General features: G+C 39.7%; 2 protein-coding genes across 2 annotated transcripts in view; both read right to left on the bottom strand.

Annotated features, from left to right (window-relative positions):
* Positions 1-2,610: 2,610 nt before the first annotated feature.
* On the bottom strand, positions 2,611-5,732 carry LOC130552381 (zinc finger MYM-type protein 1-like). Its single transcript, XM_057330616.1, has 3 exons — positions 4,020-5,732; positions 3,839-3,941; positions 2,611-3,246 (listed from the first exon to the last, which is right to left on the bottom strand). Exons 1-3 carry the CDS (start codon positions 5,162-5,164, stop codon positions 2,719-2,721), a joined length of 1,776 nt encoding a protein of 591 aa, XP_057186599.1. The 5' UTR covers positions 5,165-5,732; the 3' UTR covers positions 2,611-2,718.
* Positions 5,733-19,289: 13,557 nt separating this feature from the next.
* The window catches only part of prkx (protein kinase X-linked), a 100,003-nt gene continuing 97,206 nt past the window's right edge, over positions 19,290-22,086 (bottom strand). The window contains exons 7-8 of the mRNA XM_057330606.1: positions 21,298-21,375; positions 19,290-21,176 (exon numbers count right to left, since the gene is read on the bottom strand). Coding sequence (XP_057186589.1) covers positions 21,051-21,176; positions 21,298-21,375 — 204 coding nt within the window. The 3' untranslated portion in view covers positions 19,290-21,050. The remainder of the gene's footprint in view (positions 21,177-21,297; positions 21,376-22,086) is intronic.

The following is a 22,086-nucleotide window of genomic DNA, read 5'->3' as shown; positions in this document are numbered from 1 at the left end:
ATTCCAACAATGGAACATGTTATCACATAGCACACTAAATAGACTTTATGAATTATGAGTTAATGAATCATCCCATCATATATTATAATTATCATGCCTCTTAAATTATTCTCAACCTCACCTCAACTGCAGTGACGGACATTTAAAGGGCACATAGAAGAGAGGAAAAAGTTGAAGGCAAGCACTGACAAGACAGATATGTGCCATGTTGTTCAGTCTTTGCTGTATTTGCTCTTGACATTTACTGTGGAACACAGTACATGATTTCCAGTGCTTCGGTATTAAAGTGTAGCACGCAGGTTTATAGGCCATTTTTCTGAATTCTCACAGAGGTTTTGCCTTGCCGTTCTAGATCCCCAGGGCCTTCACATAGACAGAACTGTATAATAAACAGCCTCTCAACCTGCTGTGTGCAGCTGGGCTATTACTCGATTCCATACAAAGAGTGGAAAACCAATACATGTCTTATTCTGGAGCCTTACCTTTAGACTGTGAGCCAAACGTCAGAAGTAAATTGTGTAATTTTTGTGCTACTAGCAACAGAATTGCAAAAAATATGATTTTTAAATACTTCCCCGTCTGTTATTGGTACGCCCCAAACTCACACAGCTGGCAAACGTAAACAAACAGAGCAATGTTTTGAAAGCTCCACAGAGCCACTCCGTTTACACATTTCAAAAAGGTATTGTTTTATTTGAAAACTGTAAAACAAATCAGAAAAAATGACATTTTCCCTGCTTTTCTAAATAAATAAAATGTATATATAAATTATTTAAGCCCAACCAGAATTTCATTATGCCAAGAATTTCAGCTCTTTAAAGAGGTCTTACTCCATTTGTACAATCTCCGGACAGTTAAACCACCTAGTATACCTATAATACCCCAAAATATAAATTAACTTACAAAATGATGTTAAAAACGTGTATTCAGGCATTTTATTATTATTTAGGACTATACCAATGCTCACCCATGCATTTTCGTTACCAATGAACTGCTTCCTGCAGCAGCTACTGCAAATCACATGCTGTCATCTGCAACACAACACCTGGCTTGGATTATTGTGATATGAAAAGTCAGTAAATGAAAGAACAGTATGTAATACTGAGAAATCATGGCAGAGGTATGTGGAAACTTCTTGATATAAGAAAGAAACACTAAACCAAACAGGTCTTGACACATTCGTTTTTTACAGGTTTCAAATTAAAGGGTATCAAAGAGTCACAAAGATGTGCTAGCCAGTCTCATCCAGGTTTTTTATGAGTTTCTGTCCTCTAGGAAGATTTTCCAGTCTCTAGAGAGGAAGGCATATTCTGATTAAAACAATTTAATTAAGACCATCTGTGGAATGGCACTTCAATAAATACCTTCTTTCAATGTTGTCGTACGTAGGAAAGAGTAGCACAGAACAAAAACCAAAGGTTATAAAGATAAACTATAATTTGGGGTGGAAAAATGTTCACACAACCATGTGAAAAACAAATTTTAGGGGTAACACTGGGGTAAACTTTAGGTGATTTACTGTAAATGTAAACCTTTCAGATGAAGAAGATCATATAAATCAGGATTATCCCAGAAACCCTAGATTAGACAGCGTAACATATTTACAACATGTCTGGCTCCGATCACAAACAGATGCTATGCACAAAAAGGAACATTTCTACTGTATGTACAGGATTATAAAACAGCTACCTGTAGCAACAGTAATGACTAAAACACAAACATGCTCACGTAATGAACTCAACAGCTGTGCAACACATTCAAAGAATGTGAACAGTTGTCTGTCCTACCCAGTGCTGCGAGTTAGATTCCTGAGACATTGTTTCTAGACAATCAAAACGAAAATTAACCTTAAACTGAATCACTGCACCATAAAATGAAGGCCCAATGGGCATTTAACGTTGCAAAATGGGAATATTCTTACACTTTTGACTGAAAAGTTTTGGAAACAACATTGTCATAACTACTGTACCGGTTATGGTGTACTAATACATTAGTGTTCAAAACATTAATCCAAGAATACAAGTTTAGATTATCTTTCCCTAGTGAATAAACACCAGCAGCCCCCTTGTTTAAATGTACTTTGTAAAATGCAAAATGTGTCCTGAGAGTAGAAAGACTCGTCAAGAAGTAGCTGAGAGCAATAGCCGAGAGCATTTTTTTAAACAGATGTACCTCTAAACAAATCCACATGGACTATTTTGGAGGAATGCAGTGAAAGGCTAGAGAATGAAAACATTTTTTTTAAGTTGACCTCAGAGGAAGAGACCCTGACAGGATCCACACAGAGCTGAGGGAGGTGCTCCTCTGTGAGACTTATTCAATTATAAAGCTTGTGATAAGTGTTTCATTGCTTCATTAGTGTAGATCAAATGATGATATCAAAACGATTAGATTTAACGTATACAAATTATTCGGTAAGTGTGTTCCTGTGGCAGACATTATTGAGGTTACATCTTTTCTACACTAACAGTGGAGGCTGGTGCTAAAAATATTTGGGGGGGGGCGCAAACAACAACTGTCAGTAATGCAGGACTATAAATAGCCATTAATCAGGTGATGTATCATTATTACAGTCAATGTTAATACATGCAAATAAATGTACTATGAATCAGTGAATTTGAACTGAATGTGGGTTTATTATCAGTAATGAAGTAATCAAGGTAATCATTAAAAAAAAAACACAACACACTATAGTTACCTAATCATTGGCCATTAACACTATTTGAAAATAAATTTTGCTCTCCTTTCTTTCTGACTTGCAAATTTCTCAATGACCTTCTGGTTAAAGTCAATGATCTCAGTCACCATTCTCTTCTCCATTGACAGCATGGCCAATGCATTTAGTCTCTCCTGGGTCATGCTATTTCTCAGAAAAGTCTTAACTCTTTTCAAAGTTGAGAAACACCTCTCAGCCTCTGCTGTGGTCATGGGTGTGGTGATGAGGATCTTTAGGAGAGTGACAGTCTCTGAAAAGACTTCTTCAAGATTGTTCTCCTTAAACAGCTGCAGTAGGTCCACAGCACCACAACAGGTTCTGAACTCTTCCTTGCAGTAGATGAGACTAAGCTCTGTCTTTAGCTTACTCCCATTGAGCACTGGATAGGCCTTCAAAGTCCTACTCAGTGCATCTTCAGGAAACGCCACTGTGTACTGTTCAAACCTGTCTGCTTGCAGCAGGGTGGCACTAACGAGGTGGCTTGTGAAGCAGAACCGTTCCATGGTGTGTTGGAGTATGGTGTCACAGACCTACAGAGTGAAGGACAAAAACAAAAATGATGTAGTGATGACAAAATGTCAATTTCAACTGCAACATGATCAGTTGTAAGTCATAGAGAGACGGAGACCAGTTTCAGTGTTTGAATCCCTGATTTATCCAAACTTCATACATATGGACTAGACAAACATGCCAAGTTTCATGAACTTCTGATGCTTAGGGCGCTAATAGCATTTTTTTATTATCAGCCATTTTCATATCAATCAGATAAAGAGGGCACACCACTAGAGGAAACCTAAGAATAACAAATCTATTTAGATCACAATTTAAAGACTATGAAAATGGTTAAATAGATTGACTTGTAGTAAAATATGCATTGCAAATAAATGTAGTATAGTTTCATAAAGTTTAATAAAGCCCAATATCAAAGGATCTACTCTTTGCTACAATATTTAAGCAAAAAAATTATAAACTCAAAGACATGAGAACACATTTAGTACCCAAAGAGGGTAAATGAAACCATGCCGTTTAACTTGTTGTTAATATTTACTTTCTTTTTGATAGCTTCCTTTGATAGCTTTTCTATGAAAAACTGCAGAGTAACAAGGACTACAATAAACTTACCTCTGTTGCAATCCGTTCATGGACGTCTGGACTAAGCAACCGCCGCCTCTTTGGTTGAGAAGCTCCTTCACTGCTTTGGTTAACCAGAGAATGGAGAGAATTTCTGCAAAGGATTAAGAAAATGTATGACTAATAACAATAATAATGATAACAAATTCAAAAGAAGGAATACAGCTGCTACCTGATCTTCTGTATGTCCTGCTGGAACTGCTGGATGCTCCCCTTAATGTGGACTGAATCTATGTCCTTCTTCTGGAGTTTGGCATAGAGGATGTCCACGTGTGGCATGATGTTGTGGAAAAGTTGCAGAAAAAAATTAAAATCCTGATCCTCCAGCAGCATGGCAAAGCCTCCTGCCTCTCTGGTGGTAACAGGGTCAAAGTCACCTGAGTCTCGAATAGTTTCAAAACAGCAAATGAGGCCCTCTCTGTGCTCAAACACTGTATTGATGGCACGGCTGTGGAAGTTCCATCTAACACTGCTTGATGTTGGTAGTCTATGGGCAACTACTTTATCAAGAACATCTGTGCGCTTGGGTGATCTTGAAAAAAAGCTGGGAAATCCTCCAAGGTTAGAAAAAAAAATTCTAACTTTGGGTATGTGAGAAGTGGCCTTTTGCATTATTAGATTGAGCTGATGAGCATAGCAGTGGATGTAATGGGCATTTGGGTACACATCTTGAATCTTCCTTTGAACACCTGCAGTGGCACCTCTCATCACGCTGGCTCCATCATACGCTTGGGAGATGAGTTTACACTTCTGATCCTCTGGAAGGATGACAGTAAGATGCTCTTTTAGTGCTGTAGCGATGGAATCAGCTGTAGTTGAATGCAGATGAATAAAAGCAAAAAACCTCTCCTGTACATAGCTTTTGCCATCAATGTAGCGCAGCACAAGAACAAGTTGGCACTGTGTGGCAATATCGGTGGTCTCGTCGGCCTGGATTGATAGAAAATCGCTGTTTTGTGCTTCTTGGATTATGTGTTCCCTCATAACAGACAAAATACAGTCCAACAGCTCGATCTGCACGGTTTTCGAAGTTCCCTTAAACACAGAGGCATTCTCGAGGTGCTCTTTCAAAACTCCATCAAGAGAAGCAACAAAGTCGACCAAGCCACGGAATATCCCGGGGTTATCTGAGCTCTCGCTCTCATTGTGGCCACGCAAAGCCAGCTCAAATGCGTCACAAAATTTTACACAGTCTATTATTCTAGACAGGATGTGTCGATTTTTTGTGACCTCTTCATTGTGCCTTCTAATGCCAATCCTGTAGCCTTCATCTAGCTGTTCAGCAATGCTAAGCTTCCCCAAAAACTGGAGCCTCATAGCGTTGTCAAGATGGCTGCGGCTACTTTCATGTCGCTTGCACTTATCAGAGAGATGTTTTAAATCGCAAACCCCTGTTGTTGTCCACAACGTTTCGGTGCCAAGACTTTGAAACAGCAAACAGGGAAAACAATAAAAGGCATGACTTACATCGCATCCAGCTAGCCAACTCCGTTTTCCATAAGAAGTGCCGGAAAAGCACCGAGTGTAAGATCGACCGCGATCACTTGACTGCTGCTGAATTTGCAAGTTGGGTCGATCTGGTCCAAGCTCCTTGATCCGTTTTTTTCTTCATCTGAACGCCTTTGGAACGGGTATTCTTTTAAAGATAAAACCGAATTTTCTTTCATCTCGAGATAATTTCGCTTGCTTCCACGTTAATCAGTACCTGTCAGTCAAATGACAATCTGCTGAGCGGTAATGAGAGGCGTTAAGAACGGTCCAATCACATGAGGCCAAAAATATAAAAACAATATTGATTCGCTTACAACAAAAGTGGGAGGGTTTGGGGCGCAGAGTGCTGCGCCCCAAGGACGATTTGAAACAAGCCAATTAGAGCTCAGCCTCAAATCACATGCTTTTAAAAAATTATCGTGCCTACATACACACTCGTTTGTCCGGCGCCCCGCACACGTATGAACAAAATACAATTTTGATTTTTTGATTTTTTAATAAATGATAATATGACTAACGGTGGAATAGTACGACTAAATTATTTTATTACGTTATTAATTTGCGATATATATTACACTTATTGTTGGCATATTAAAGTAGCTTTCTTCTCTGGATAACTTTAAGGGGGAGGCGCCCCAGCGCCTCCTATTGACCGGCCGCCACTATCTACACGGAGAATCAATGACTCCTCTAATCAGTATTGTCCTGTTGTGCCTCTGGAATGAGATAAATGCAATGTCTGTTTTATGGGGAGGAAAGCAAGAAAATCCCTCTCAATGTCTCTCTTAACAGTTTTCTTTTAAATTTGCAGACTTTTTCTTTATTTTTACGGTTTTTGACCGTATTTTCAAAAATAAACTGTAACAAAAACATCCTTTTTTCGGTAGCAGGGGCGCCAGAAATAAACTGTAAAATAACCGTTTTTCCCTGTAAAATGACATGTTTTCCCTAAATGTTTTTGAGTAAATTTGCTGTATTTTTTCTGTAATTTAAAAAATACATGAAAAATAAAACAAAACTGAAAAATTCTGTGAAATTATGATTTTTATTTAATTTTATTTAAAACGATCGGTTTCCAGTTTCTATCATGGAATTATTTAAAACATGACACTGTTATTATTTGTAGTATACTATATGAACATACACTGTTTTGATGCAATCTTTTTAGTCTTGTTGTTTGAAGCGGTGGTAGAAGCTCTAGTATCCTTACTTCAAAGAATGAGGAGATAGTGAGCTAATATCAGTTTACATGTGTGACACTAATAACAGGGTGATGACAATAGTTACCTTTTAGAACAGACCACTGCTGTTTGCATCTTAATGTCACAGACTTTCAAAGAGTTCATTGTATCAACAGGTTATTATTGGCACTGAACAACAATATACTGTACACTACTGGTCACAAGTCATTTTCAGGACTATTTCATCACCTTAAAAATCCTAAAATTATGAACAAATGCAGAATAAAATAACATTATAATTAGACAATTCAGAAGCTGGATGATAAAATGCCAAGACAACATTAAAAAAAATTAAACTGTAGTGATTACTCTGAAGATGCTAAAATATAACAGTTTGATTTATTTCAAATTTTCTCTACTCACAACATAAATTCCACAATATTAATTTGAGTTTTGATGAGTACTATTATTCTAAAATGTGGACAAACCTAAGTAAGAACAAGTGACCTTAAACTTTTGAATGGAAGTGTATATACAGTGTAATAAATAGTATACTGCTTACTTAGTAAGCATCTTACACTTATATACATTAAGATATTTTTCTCTTTTGTTTCCCTTGGTCATCCCTATCTAAGTGAGCAAAGACTGCAACTTGTTCCCACTAAAATTAGCATGCATAACATGTATAATGGATAATAATTCACTTGAATTATCCAGTTAATCCTTACAAAATGTGTACATTTTACATCCTTGTCCTTGTACATGAACATGTGTAAAGAAATGAAGCTGTTATCACTGACCTGGAAATGTCTGAACTGAGTTTAAAGGAAATCTCCCCCAACAGAAAGATGGGTTGATAGGAAGGCCTGAGGCAGTGCTTAAACTTGCCGTGTGCTGATGGTATGATAAATCTTTGAGTTGTCTTTCAGCCATGAGCGTTAGTTTTATGTTTCCTCTCTCATAGCAAAGACATCTCCTGGAAGCTATGCCAGAATACACTTCACCTCTGCCAGGGCATGACTCACTTGTATGAGTATGTCAGTGTGTCAGAGACTGAGGGCCTTTTATAGGGGTTTATACTGTAACAGGAATGACAGCTAGGAACTGCTAGATTACAGCAAAATGGATTATAATGCAGAGATGCTGGATTTATATTGCATTTATAAATATGGTTGTATTATGTAGGTCATATTTATAAAAAAAATTGTGCGTGTGTATATTCAACACCATATTGTCATGAACGAGATGGGACTCAACTGCGGGGGAAGTAAATGACAAGCTTATTTCAACCAGAGAACACACCAATGACAGTTAATAGGCAGATAGTCCAGGTCCACAAAGTTCGGAGCACACCAGAACAGCACCCAGTGGACAAGGGCTGGAGGGCGGCACAGTGAGTCCGACAGAACGGAACGTCCCTTGAAGCCCGGTAACTGGCATGGGAACCCGTGGGTGCGACAAGACGGCGAGACTGGAAAGCGAAGCCCGGAACAGCGCGGATGCCGGCAGCGGACTGTCGATTAACCTCTGGCTGAGAGTCAAGTGGGGTGCAGAGATCGTCGGAAGGAGGGTCCTGTGGCAAATAGACTGGAGATAGTGGGGGAAAACAAGCAAGCTATAGCATTGGAGTCTAAGACAAAATAGTAGAAAGGGACCTGAATCAAATTCAGTAATTAAATTCTAGTAATTAAACTAGGCTGAGAGAAGACTGAGACTGTGACTAGACTAGGGACCGAGGACATGACAGTACCCCCCCACCCAGCGGAACCACCGGGCATCCTGGAAGGGGGCTCACCTAGTCTCTGGTGAAAGTCCGCGATCAATGACCTGTCCAGAATGTCACAGGTGAGAACCCAGCACCTTTCCTCTGCACCATAACCTTCCCAGTCCACTAGATATTGGAAACTCCTGCCACGGCGGCGAACGTCCAAGAGTCTCTTGACTGTGTAAACCGGAGAGCCATCCACGAGATATGGGGGAGGGGTGGGACGATCGCTGGAGTGGTTAAGACGGGACGAGAACATGGGTTTGACCCTGGAGACATGAAATACAGGGTTAACTCGACCGAGGGTGGGGTGAAGTCTGAGCCAGACAGTCACTGGATTAACCACCTTGGTGATGCGGTATGGTCCAATGAATCTGGGAGCCAGTATACGAGAAGGCACCCAGAGAGGCAGATCCTTGGTGGAGAGCCATACCCGCTGACCACACACACATAGGCTGGGGGAGAGGTCCGGTGACGGTCAGCAGCTGCCTTGGTTCACACTGAGGTTCGGGCCAGAATCTTCCTGGCCCTCTTCCAGGTGCGGCGACACCATTGAAGGAAGGCCAGGACGGAGGGAACCGCAGCATTGAGTTCCTGAGAGAGAAACAGAGGTGGTGAATAACCAATGGAACACTCAAAAGGGGACATACCTGATGCTGAAACAGGAAGGGAGTTGTGGGCATACTCAATCCACGAGAGTTGTTGGCTCCAGGAGGACGAGTTGTGGGATGTCAGATAGCGTAGTGCTAGTTTGAGATCCTGATTATCCCGCTTGCACTGCCCATTGGTCTGCGGGTGAAAACCTGAAGACAAACTCGCAATGGCCCCGATTTCTACAGAATTCTTTCCAGAACCGGGAGGTGAACTGGGGACCCCGATCAGAGACCATGTTGACCGGTAACCCATGGAGCCAAAAAACATGATCCACCAACAGCTGAGGCATCTCCTGGGCCGAGGAGAGCTTGGGCAGAGGGATAAAATGGACCGTCTTGGAAAAACTGTCCACTACTGTGAGGAAAACGAAGTGGCCATTGGATGAGGGAAGCCCGGTAACAAAATCTAAGGGGATGTGAGACCAAGGGCGGGAGGGGATGGGCAGTGGGCGAAGCAGATCTGAAGGGTGATGTCCAGGCTTGCATTGGGCGCAAATAGAGCAGGCCAATACAAACTTTCTGACATCGGTGGTCAAGTTTGGCCACCAGAAGCGTTGACGGATGGCTGCCAACATTCCCCTGATTCCTGGATGAGCGGCAAACCTGGAGGAGTGGCCCCACCAAAGAACATCAGGGCACACGCGGCGCCGGCATGAACAACTGACCCTCCTGACACTTTTCTGGCACTTGCACCCTTGTCCGGCCTCCTCAACCCGCCACTCAATTCCCCAGGAGAGAGCCCTGACCACCACCCCCTTACCGAGGATGGCCTCAGCTGCAAGCTCCCTCTCTAGAGCCTCGAACAGCCGTGAGAGCGCATCGGGTTTGGTGTTTTTGGACCCCGGCCGGTACGAGAGGGTGAAGTTAAATCAGCCAAAAAAAAGTGCCCAGCCGGTTCTTGTGGTCCGTCCAGACCAAGAATGACTGCGCTGACCCCTCCAACCAATGATGCCACACAAAGCCAGCCGCACCGCCAAAAGATCTCGGTTGCCGATGTCGTAGTTACACTCGGCAGGGTATAGACGCTGAGACAGAACCGTGCCCACCCCAACATCTGATGTGTCCACCTCAACAATGACTTGGCATTCGTGATCTGGAAAACAAAGCAATGGAGCAGTGACGAAATGGGACTTGAGATTTTCAAAGGTTACCTGAGCTTTATGATTTAGAACTGCCTTTTTGAGGAGGTGAGTGCCGTAAGCGGAGCAGCGATCTGCCCAAACCCCCTGATGAAACGTCGGTAAAAGTTGGCAAATCCCAGGAAGCGCTGTAAAGCCTCGGGGATAGGCCACTAGGTGATGGATTTGATATTAGCAGGATCGGGTCGAATCCCCTCTGAAGATATAATATGGCCAAGGAACGTAACAGACATGGCATGGGACTCGCACTTCTCCGCCTTAACAAAAAGTTGATTTTCCAAAAGGCGTTGGAGGACCTGTCTGACGTGCTGGGTGTGTTCCTGGAGAGAAGAGGAAAAAAATTGAATATTGTCCAGATACACAAAGACAAAACGATTGATCATGTCACCCAGCACGGCATTGACAAGCCCCTGGAAGACGGCTGGAGCATAGGTCAGACCGAAAGGAAGCACCAAATATTCGTAGTGTCCCGTAGGTGTGTAAAACACAGTCTTCCACTCATCTCCCTCGCGAATGCGCACCAGATGGTAGGCATTGCGGAGGTCTAGCTTGGTAAAGAACCGGGCTCCCTGCAATAACTCAAAGGCAGACGACATTAAAGGTAAGAGGTATCTATTTTTCACAGTAATGTCATTCAAACCTCGGTAATCGATACAGGGACGCAGAGAGCCGTCCTTCTTCTGTACGAAGAAGAATCCTGCGCCCGCAGGTGAGGAGGAGTGACAGATGAGGCCGGCATGAAGCGACTCTCGAATGTAAGTGTCCATGGCCTCTCTTTCAGGAGCAGACAAACTACCCCGGGGCGGAGAAGTGCCTGGTAAAATGTAAATGGCACAGTCATAGGGGTGATGCGGAGATAACGAGGTAGCCCACGACTTTCTGAAGATCACGGTACTCCTCCGGGACCCCGGTCAAATCGGCGACTCCACCTGAAAGACAGGAGACACAGAGACAGGAGAGGAGGCAGGACCAAGACAAGACTCATGACAGGACGGACTCAAAGCTAACACATAATTACTAGACCTGTCCACTTGAAGATTGTGCTGTAGCAACCGGGGATGCCCTAATATTATGGTAGTATTTAGGGACTCTAGGATGTACAGTTCAATTCGCTCAGAGTGGTTACCGGAAAGGAAGAGGCTTACGTGAGGTGGGATATGGCTGATAGTGATGAGAGGATGACCCGCCAACGTCCAGGCAGCAATAGATCTAGGCAAAGGAATGGCAGGAAGGCCCCACTTGCGAGCGGTGTTCACATCAATGAAATTGCCCTCTGCTCCGGAATCCAGGAAGGCGTGACTGACGTGTGACTTCCCTTCAAAGTCAGGGTACAGGGCAGCAGGGGACGTGAAGGAGAGGTTGCACAAGGGATGGCGCCCACCAGGACTCTCCACTCTACTGGTGGGCACGGCCTTTTAGCGGGCAGTGTGCGACAAGGTGACCGGACTTCCCACAATAAAATTCACAGTCCCTGGATGAGCCGCTGCTGCTTCTGAGCAGTGGTGAGGCGCTTGGGTCCCCGCTGCATAGGCTCGGTGTCAGGGGAAATGGGAACAGGCGCTTAGAGGAGAACATTCTGGGGGGATCGCCACGAACTGTTTAAGAGTCTCCTCTGACGCCGCTGGGAGAGATGACCCTCCACCCGGAGGGAGAGATTGATAAGGTCCTCCAGTTTTTGGGGGAGCAGCGAGTTCGTCAGCAATCATGACCCTCCAAGAAGCGTGCATGCAGGGCAGGCTCATTCCAGTCGCATGTGGAGAAGACCAGTGCGCACTGTGAGAGGAACGCCTCACAGGCATTGGGATCTCCATCATACGCCAGTGGATTGTTTGCATGAGGTTCGGGTTCATGGGGCTAGTCGACGGTCGGATGTGCGGCAGCCTCAATCTGTAGTTGCTTGACACTGGCCAAAAGAGCATTAACCTGAGCATTGAGAGTCCCGATCTCTTGAGCAGTGACGTTCAGCCGTGAAGCCTGCTGCTGCCCAAGCATGGCTCCTTGTTGCTGCAGAACCGAATGAAGGGGTCTGCCCCTGGCCGAGGACATTACAATAACATTACAATTCCTCTGCTCACAAACAAGAACAAAAGACAGAAAATCTTTGCACCAGAGCAAAGATAAACTAAAACCAAGCATAATAAGATGGATGATGCAAACTGACCACAAAACAATTAATCTATAATAGAGGCTTGCAGTGATGTGAAGACACTGGAAAAACAGCTAAAATGATTTGCTGAATGGCTTGTGCATGCGAGTCTGGTTTTCTGTAAAATTTATGAAGTCAAGTCAAAGAAATTCTAAAATAACACAAACCAGCGTTGGATGACATGGAAGAAATCTGGTATACATAACGCTTAAGGAAAAGCTGGCATTACAGCATTTATTACACAGGATACGTGTTGAATGTTTAGGATCAGTGTCCAAAAGAAGCTTTTTTTTATTCTGACAGTTACAAAGGTTAATCATTAATATATGTTTAAATAAAGTCTCCTCTATTATTCAAAGTATATAAATCTTTTAAATATATGGAAAAGACGCAAATCTACTGTAAGTGTAATATCACTTCAATCAGATCTTTCATGTCTCCAGCAGATCCCATCTAATTTCATAATTCTCATTTGGGTGCAGACGTCCCCTTTAATCAGACCGTTGTAGTGCAATCACCAGAGCAGTTCACCTCTTCCCCAGAGGCTCTGCAAATGGGATCTGAGTAAGCATATTTGTGCAATGACCATTACCGGAGAGGCCTGCTCCAAATTCAGCTGTCGTTACACTCAACAGCTGGTTAATCAAGAATTATTACAACATTGCCGGTGTGAAAATGAGGGATCTAAGTTGACCTAGTTATGGTCTTTTTGTCTCTGCTGACCTTAACTGTCCTCTTAGTGTGGGAGGAAACTTTGAGATGCGTGCTTGACATCCGGAAGCTTTGACTGATGCATTGTGGAATGACTGATATGGTGGATTAAAGACTCATTTTGCCTGCAGTGTGTCGGAATATACTGGCTGATCATAATCGTGATATCAAATAATATTGTGTTAATACTACACATAAGATAATATTGCAAATAATTCAGAACCATTATCTGGTTGACACTCCAACATAGTAGGTGGTGGTTTTGCAAATGCCATAAAAAAGCGGTAATATTCCAGCAGCTGAGGCGGCAGAAAAATCTTGTAACATATATATTTTTGTAAATTAAAATTACATGTTTTTCATGCAATTTTACACCGACTTGTAATTTTTGGAGTCTATTTCTGTACTTTGACATTGTAAGCACATTTAAAAAAAACAGGAAAATTCTGCTAAATTGTAAAATTCCATAAAATTGCCTCAAGAACCACAATGGATATAAATGTCCTATTCTGATTTTGATTCACGCTCACAAAACACAAAAGAAACTAAATTAAAGATGAATAACTTTCCAAGCATTAATTTAGAATAAAATGCCAATAGATATCAAGATAATATTGTTATCTTGAATTATTTTGGCCACGATAATAGTGTTTTGAAAATCTCGCATTGTGACGGGCTTAATCTGAATGTACAGGAAATGTGGCAGAGCTAAAAGTTGCAAAGCGTGCATCCTCACAGATCTTTCAATTATTCACCACACCACACCCATCCATGCATCCACCCAGCCAAGCGGTTACATTACATTATGTGTTTATCCTTATAAAAGACACAGGGATATGAGCATTACGAGTAGAGAAAGGCAATCAGCGCATGACTTAGAAACAGATGCATTTTGAGTTGATCCTGAAACACTATCCAGCTGTCCGGCTTTCTTTGTTTACTTTAAAGCAAATCTCTAAGAAGTGTGTTCCACATAATGCTTGAAATGAAAAAATTGTTTACATATCTTCTAAAACATGATTGATGGTTTGCAGAGTTTGTTGCTTGCTTCATTGCATTTTATTGATGTGATTTCTTACCAAAGCCCAAAGCCAATAATACTGCCCGATTCACATTACTGGAAAATATCTGAATAGGCAGTTATAAATTCACTTCTTTTTTTGGAATACTATGCATAAAATATATCTGCTACTTAAAAACACAGAAATAAGTGTCTTGAAACACCTCTCTCTCTGACAGTCTGTCATAGATGGAAAAAGTAACCGATCAACAATCTTATTTTTATAGAGTAGGTCCTTAAATATATATTTTAATAGTGTAGGACAGCACTGATCAGCCAATAGAGTGCCGCAGGGATGACACATTTTTGTATAGAAAACCCAGAAGTGAGTTAACATTTTTTTGCCCCATGGTAGATGGATTTTTTGTGTTGTTTTGAAATGTTTATTCCAAGAATTTCAGTCTTTCTATCCCTGGATCGGAACTAAGCAGTCCTAAGTCCTAAAAAGGACTTTTAAACTTTCATCCAAATCTGGGATAAACCATTGCGGTTTTCCTATGGACCGAGACATAACCTCTCAGATGGTGCGTTTCCCTTAAGTAATTAAAGGTGTGCGTCAGTAAAAAAACCTGCAAACAGCTGCACAGAAAAGTTGACGTTATCGGAGCCAAAGACAGACTTAAGCTCCATCTCACAAATGAATGCTGTTGCCTTGTGTCTCATACAGTGGAAGTGTTTCTGTTGGTGCACCCTGTAACATGGCCAATTGCCATCATAATGTACTGTATGTGTAGACATTCTGGAATGCATAAGTCAAGAAGCATGCACAAACAACTGAGAATAGGTTTGACATTATGGTCCTGAAGGTGTCTGACATTTACAGTACATTAGGAGATTACAAAATCCTTCAATGATAATATGATAATATCTCATTATAGGCGTGGTGGTGGTCGGATGGCAGGCCTCTTTGATATCACGAGAACATAAAGCAATTAAAGGTCACTAATTAGCATATTACAAGGTGTTACCTAATAGTTTCGTTTCTGAATGGAGGCACTTGGAGTGTTGGAGACTTGTTATTATGAGGTAACTTCATTACACCCAGCCCAGCTTCTATTTAAACCTGTTCTCATCTCAAAGCATCAAATAAGTCCATCAGATAGAAACTTGTTCTCCATGGGGTTCTCATAGTTTTTTGCGGTGCATAATAAATAATTTAGTTGAAATAAAACATGTATGTTTCATCAGTTTATTATTGTATCACGTTCTTAGTTCTTCAGTCTGAGAAGAAGCCATTTTTGTATACCACTTGGTTTTTCTGTTTTTCAATAACCCTTTCAGTAAAGACATAGGAAATTCACATGTGCAAAAACCCTTGGTGTGTGTTTTTGTAACATGTGGTGATATGTCTCCACATGTTATCACATGTTTTTCACATGTCACCACTTTGCACATGTGATCCCATGGGTTTCACATAAAAGTGTTACAAAAACACACATGTGAAAAACGTCTTTTCTGTAAGGGAAATGAAGATCAGCAGATGTAATAATGTTCTTTTTAGTAACATTGATTATATATTTTAACCTTACTGGTATTTTGGGGGTACAGTATATAGAGCAGCAAGAAAAAGTATTGCCTTTAATAAGCATTTCTGTGCTATGGCATGGTTCAGGGTCTGTTGAATTTCAACAGAAACAAACTTCAGGAATGACAAAGTCACCCAACAGCAATAATCGTGATATCAAATAATATTGTGTTAATACTACACATACGATAATATTGCAAATAATTCAGAACCATTATCTGGTTGACACTCCAACATAGTAGGTGGTGGTTTTGCAAATGCCATAAAAAAAAGAAAAAAATGGTGATATGTCTCCACATGTTATCACATGTTTTTCACATGTCACCACTTTGCACATGTGATCCCATGGGTTTCACATAAAAGTGTTACAAAAACACACATGTGAAAAACGTCTTTTCTGTAAGGGAAATGAAGATCAGCAGATGTAATAATGTTCTTTTTAGTAACATTGATTATATATTTTAACCTTACTGGTATTTTGGGGGTACAGTAAATACAGCAGCAAGAAAAAGTATTGCCTTTAATAAGAATTTCTGTGCTATGGCATGGTTCAGGGTCTGTTGAATTTCAACAGAAACAAACTTCAGGAATGACAAAGTCACCCAACAGCAATGTGAAAGACTCAAGAGAATGCAAAGACGCATGACATCATATATTCATTTTGAACTGATCAGGTAAGAACATTAGTATTGTGTTGTTTAAACATGAATATATAACATAGTCTAAGGCCATTTTTGGCATAGATATATGGAATCTATTGATTTGTGTTCATGGACACGAATTTCCTCTTTTTTCGTGTCAGTCAGCACAACTTTCTTTTCGTGTCACTCAGCACGACTTTCAATACACAGACCACGTGTGTATGTACATTAATATAATTATAACCTGATATCAAAGGAAGTTGTATATATTTTAGGACATGGCTAACCTACACCTTACCTCAACCCAAACGATAAAAACACTGCAAATTTAAAAAATGCAAATTTAGCTAAAAACGCAAGTTTCAGGAGGTGGCAAAGCAATGATAAATGGCTACTCTAACCCCGCCCCAAACCAGACGTAACAGGGGAAAAGTCAAATCATAACAAAACATACGAATGAGATTAAATAGGAATTCACACGAATGACCCACTTTGTAAAATAAGTATGAATTCCCATCAGATTGCGTTGATATATATTTATGCAAATGAAAGATTTCTCGTATTAAAATAGGTAAGATTGAAAGTCGTGCTGGGTGACATGAACAAAAATCGTGCAGACTGACACGAAAAAAGGAGGAAACTCGTGTCAGTAAACACAAATTAATAGTAGTTTGTGACAATGTCACGACATACCTTGAGACTGTTTTGGAATATAAACTTGTTTTCTTCTCAGTATTCAAGATCAGCAATCATCACATCCTTTATTTGTCATTGTGACCAGTTTGTCTCGTTTCAGTCTTCTGCAAATAAAAATATTTTCATTTTTGGAATTTGAGAGAAATGTTGTCACAGTTCAGAGAATCAAACAAAAGTGATCATTTTACTTAAACATGTACCTATAAATAGTAAAATCAGAAAAACTGAAAATTGTTCTCTTCATTTCGATGTTAACATACTATTTAAGATATATGTCAAGGCAATACAGCTTAAACGTTCATATTAGTCTTGTCTGTGAAACTGGGCAGTAAAGACATTGACACAATTTAAAATTGTAAGTTGTTAATTTAATTTAATTTAATTTAATTTTTATTTTCATTTCAATTTCATTGTACTTAATAACTTAAGGTAGCAAAAAATGCTTTTTAGTATACAGTGTAGTCATCATTTTAAGGTGTCCGACTGCTCATGTAAATTGGGAACATATTACACAGCGAAAGTGCGGAGGTGTGCGCACACCTACGTCTCATAGATTATAACATTTCCAAGCAGGCTGGGGACAGATCTATCTTGCAGGCATCCAGAACACCGTAAGGTAGGGGTGGGCGGAATGACCAAAAATCTATTTCACGGAATGAATAGTTTATTTCACGGTAACGATATATTTCATGGTAACAATCTACTATTTTAATTCTATATCTTAGAAAAATTAGGTATTAGATTGATTTCCTTTATTTATATATTACAGTTCATTTAAATGCTCACCATAGTTAAAATGTATAAGTTATGAAAATGTAAGATATCAAATTAAGTTCTGATAATGAGCTTTATTAATTTATATTTATCTTCTAGCTATATCATATGTATACAGTAGGAAGATAGCCAACAAGTATGACAATGAAGTTTGAATATATGCACAAACAATGAGAGCAGTGTATACGACTGGTGTTATAAACTGGTGTTCATGGGGTTTGTACTGTAGGTCTTTATCGCGCTTCACTCTTTATCAGATGCGCACTTTTAGTGTGTTGCGACTCTCTGTCTTTAGGTTTGTTTATTCTCGCGCTTGTCTTCGCACTGCGAGTGTCTGTCTGGTGACTCACCATAGCTCCACACGCGTCTCCCAGTGGCAGCGCTCACGTGGCGAGCATCATCGCGCGTAACAACACAAGTTTCACCTTGGCTCGCCTAAAGTTAAACTTTATTAAAACTATTAACAGCTTTACAAAGCGACCTGTCTTCTGAAATACCTGAGAATGAGCTTTATTCTATGCACGCGCAGATCACTGCACCACTGCACGAGCACTGCGGGTGAGAGAAGCGCCGGACTGGAGCAGATCACGAAACTACAGACTGAAAGAAGGTCAAAAGAATGTTTGATTTGTCAATTTGTTATCGGTGAATTAATTCACATGTTTTTTTCATCATGACGCCCGATTTGCAGAGCGCCGAGTTAACCACGCCTACTTATTTACATTCCGCGGAATACACGGAATAGAAAAATCTCTTACGGTTGACAATTCATTCCGCGGTAACGGAATATTCCGTCATTCCGCCCAGCCCTACCGTAAGGGAACTATTAAGTAAAATTAGTCTCTAACAGAGCTCAACGTCATTGAAATATTTAAACCACTGTCACATTTTACAAGGAGTAGAAAGAAGAAAGACAGTTATGTTTGAACACTTGTAGAGGTGAAGTCTAACCACAGGGGTTAGTGAAATAACTTCCTTAAAGGAGAATGGTCTCATGACACCTTAGTAGATAAGATCATTCCTGCACTTTTGTGGGGGCGCAAAGACTGATGCTAATGTGTTTTGTTAACTTTTAAAATATATATGTTACGCTAATACTTGAATGTAAATGGTCCCACAGCAGATATAAAATGGCTAAATAGTACACCACAAAACAGATTATTTAATCATTGTAGATATACATAAAAATTATAACATGTAAGACTCTTTAAATCTTAATCGTTTCCAGGAAAACTGTCCTGTAGTTAAAAAGGCTCCTGGGGCTAGTGTGAATCGAATTTACGGTGTGGTGCCATCAAACTAAAGTTATTTCAACATCTCAGTAAAAAGGTTTTAAAGGAAGAGTTCACGTTCGAAAATGAACATTTTGTCATAATTTACTCACCCTGTTGTCATTTTAAACGTGTGATTTTCCTTCTTCTGCAAAACAAAAAAAGAAGATATTTTGAAAAACGTTGGACCCCATTGACTTCTATATGGACACAAACCAATGCAATTCAATGGGGACCAATGGTTTTCTGTTACCAACATTTGTCAAAAGTTATTCTTTTGTGTTCTGCAGAAGAAAGAAATGTATACTGGTTCCTTTTACACATTTGGTCAGAGTGTGCTGAGCAGATATGCCAGTGTGTCTATTAGTCAAATACTCTCGCCCACATGAAAAATTCAGTTTATTTTCATGGTTATAGATTGTGCATTTGTCTTCATAACAACATGTTTCAGGATACATTGCACTTGTACCATCTTGAATACACTGTCCCAAGTTTAAAAGGCAATAAAAATAAAATATCAATAACCTAAAAAAGGTATAATTACAAATAAGTATAAAAATTCTATGCTGTGGTTTTATCAACCATTAAGTTCATAGAACTTCATTTCAGCCTTTGCTTTTGCAAACAACATAAAATACAATATTCTCTCAAAAAACATAAAAAATTAAAACACAGCAAAAAGAATTCAATTGTACAAAGAAAAACAAATTTGATTAACAGAAAATAATCCAACATCTCTTCATACTGTATGTACCACTGACAGTGCATTACGCTGTAAAGAAGTTTATATGAAATCTGCTAGTTGGTTTCCATAGTGTAAAGTTGCATGTGCAATTTCAAATGGAAGTGTACTAACAAAGCTGAAAAAGCAAATAAATGATCACAAGTGTTATTTGTTCAGACAATTTACAATGACAGATTTATGCTTCAGACAAAATCAGTCAAAGGCATTTAGGAAAGAGGAAGAACAGTTTTAAACACACACAGTAGCTACAATTCTAATGCATTTCAAACAACAGTCAGTTCTTATTAAGACTTGAATTCAGCAAACCTTTTTTTTACACGTTTTAGGTACCGTTACAACCTACAAAACAATGTAATGTAAATTGTGCTAAATTCACCTTTACACCACTGCAAGGCAACTTTTGACAAGCACTAGGTAATAATCCTGAAGTGTTTATGCACTTAAAGGAATAGTTCACCCTCAAAATGAAAATTCTGTCATCAGTTACGTATCCTATTGTCATTTTAAACCTGTGTTATTTTTGTTCTTCTACAAAACACAAAAGAAGATACTTTGATACGTTGGTCAATGGGGACCAATGGTTTCTTGTTACCAATATTTTTCAAAATATCTTCTTTTGTGTTCTGCAGAAGAAAGTCATGGAGGTTTGAAATGACAAGAGGTAAATAATGACAGAACTTCAATTTTAAAAGTGAACTATCCTTTTAACCAATTAGTAAACACATACATAACAAGATCGCACAGCACAATAGACAATGTGTTTTGAACAGGTACAGTATTATGATACGACCAAACATTAAAGTCACCAGTAGGTTTGTGAGATCAAGTTTGAGTAGGTAAGTGCTCCCTCTACTTTGCCAGGCATTATCCATCTGACATCTGTTCTAATGCTCTTTGGATTCTAATGTTCCGATATACGTACAGATATACCACATATAGGTTTTATATGGTTACAAGACTGGGGATCAACACGGCTAGATCAGTTTTTAGTCAGGCTAAAATCACTGATTCAGCTTTTAAGCTATGAGTCATCACTGAATCATGACTACACACTTTTAGGTAAGCAAAGACATTGTCTTGATCCAGCAAAAGGAACCTTGAACAGATCCTTGTTATTGCTGATTTAATATGACATTTAAAATACATTTTTGCATAATATAAAGAGACCCAACAAAATGAAGTTGTCCATTATAATAACAATAATGGTTGTGATGTTCTCATACAGTTTGTATCTCTCTTTCAAGTCTGCAGATATAGAAATGTGGAAATATGGATATGGAAAAGCAGGAAAAGATTTCCGTATAATGATGAAACTGACCTTTAATTTCCCCTGAATGGTTAGATTAAAATGATCATTTTGTGTACAAACCCTTCTGTCTTTTCAAAAACCCTAAGGAAAATCCCTTCAGAAGTTTTTAAAAATTTCCAGATCTTTAGCTGGTACTGGCGTGTCTTTCTTCCACTCGTCCTCAGGATAGGTGTCAAAGTTAGACGTGTCGCCTTCATGAGATACCTTTGGAACTATGGGCGGCTGTTGTGGGAAAGAGTGACTCATTAAAGAGACTCTCAGAGCCAAAAAAACAAAATATATAACTCCCACCATTAAACAGGGAGGACTCTAAAATACTACATGACAGGATTTATGATCTTACCTTGAGTTTTCTACTGGGCACACAATCCCAGTCTATCGACTTAAACCATCTGTGCTTTTTGACATCATCAGCTCCATTCTGGAAACACACACACACACACAAATGCATACGAATGTGTGACAATAAAAACTTTATGTTTTAGGAAGTAAGGGTCACAAAAATCTTGACAACCAATATTTTATTTTAAATGCTCAAGGACTCCACAGGAGTTCAAGGGGCGATACTGTACAACAGCAAAGCCACAGCTATGATGTATTCAAAATTTGGGTCCGAATAAACATAAAACGTGCAAAATCAAAAAGACCTTTTTGGAGTCTCCAGATGGTCATTTAGTTTTTTTTTTAATAGTTTTTGGGTAATTTTGTGCATCACTATACAATAAATTGAGAACACAACTGCAACAGACTCAAATTTCCAAGCACAGTTAGGATTTTTAAGTACTGAATATTAGGGATGCTCCGATTAATCAGCTACATATTGGCTGAAAATCCAGTTCAGTCTCAAACTGACTCATGTTGAAATGTTTCTATTTTTTTTTTGTCTTCCATTGCATGTATGTTCAGGCTGATATTGTTTCAATAAGTATCCCAATATGGATAGTGTTTTGCATAAGCCCTGTTTTTAAACGAATAGTTCAAGTTCAAAATGAAAATTCTATAATCGTTTTCTCACCTTGTTGTCATTTTAAACCTTTTGTGATTTTCTTTCTTTTGCAAAACACACAAGAAAATATTTAGAAAAATGTTGGTAACCAAAAACCGTTGGTCCCCATTGACGTCTATTGTATGG

The sequence above is a fragment of the Triplophysa rosa genome, linkage group LG4 (assembly GCF_024868665.1).
Source record: "Triplophysa rosa linkage group LG4, Trosa_1v2, whole genome shotgun sequence".
NCBI classification, from domain to species: Eukaryota; Metazoa; Chordata; class Actinopteri; order Cypriniformes; family Nemacheilidae; genus Triplophysa; species Triplophysa rosa.
The sequence above is the reverse complement of the archived record's forward strand: the minus strand, read 5'-3'. Positions and strand labels throughout refer to the sequence as shown.

Excerpts from the sequence above, each read along its gene's own strand:
- LOC130552381 (XM_057330616.1), bottom strand. The coding sequence starts at position 5,164 with ATGAGGCTCCAGTTTTTGGGGAAGCTTAGCATTGCTGAACAGCTAGAT. Across the intron at positions 3,942-4,019 it reads CAGGACATACAGAAGATCAG|AAATTCTCTCCATTCTCTGG; the intron begins GTAGCAGCTGTA and ends AATCCTTTGCAG. Across the intron at positions 3,247-3,838 it reads ATGAACGGATTGCAACAGAG|GTCTGTGACACCATACTCCA; the intron begins GTAAGTTTATTG and ends TTCACTCTGTAG.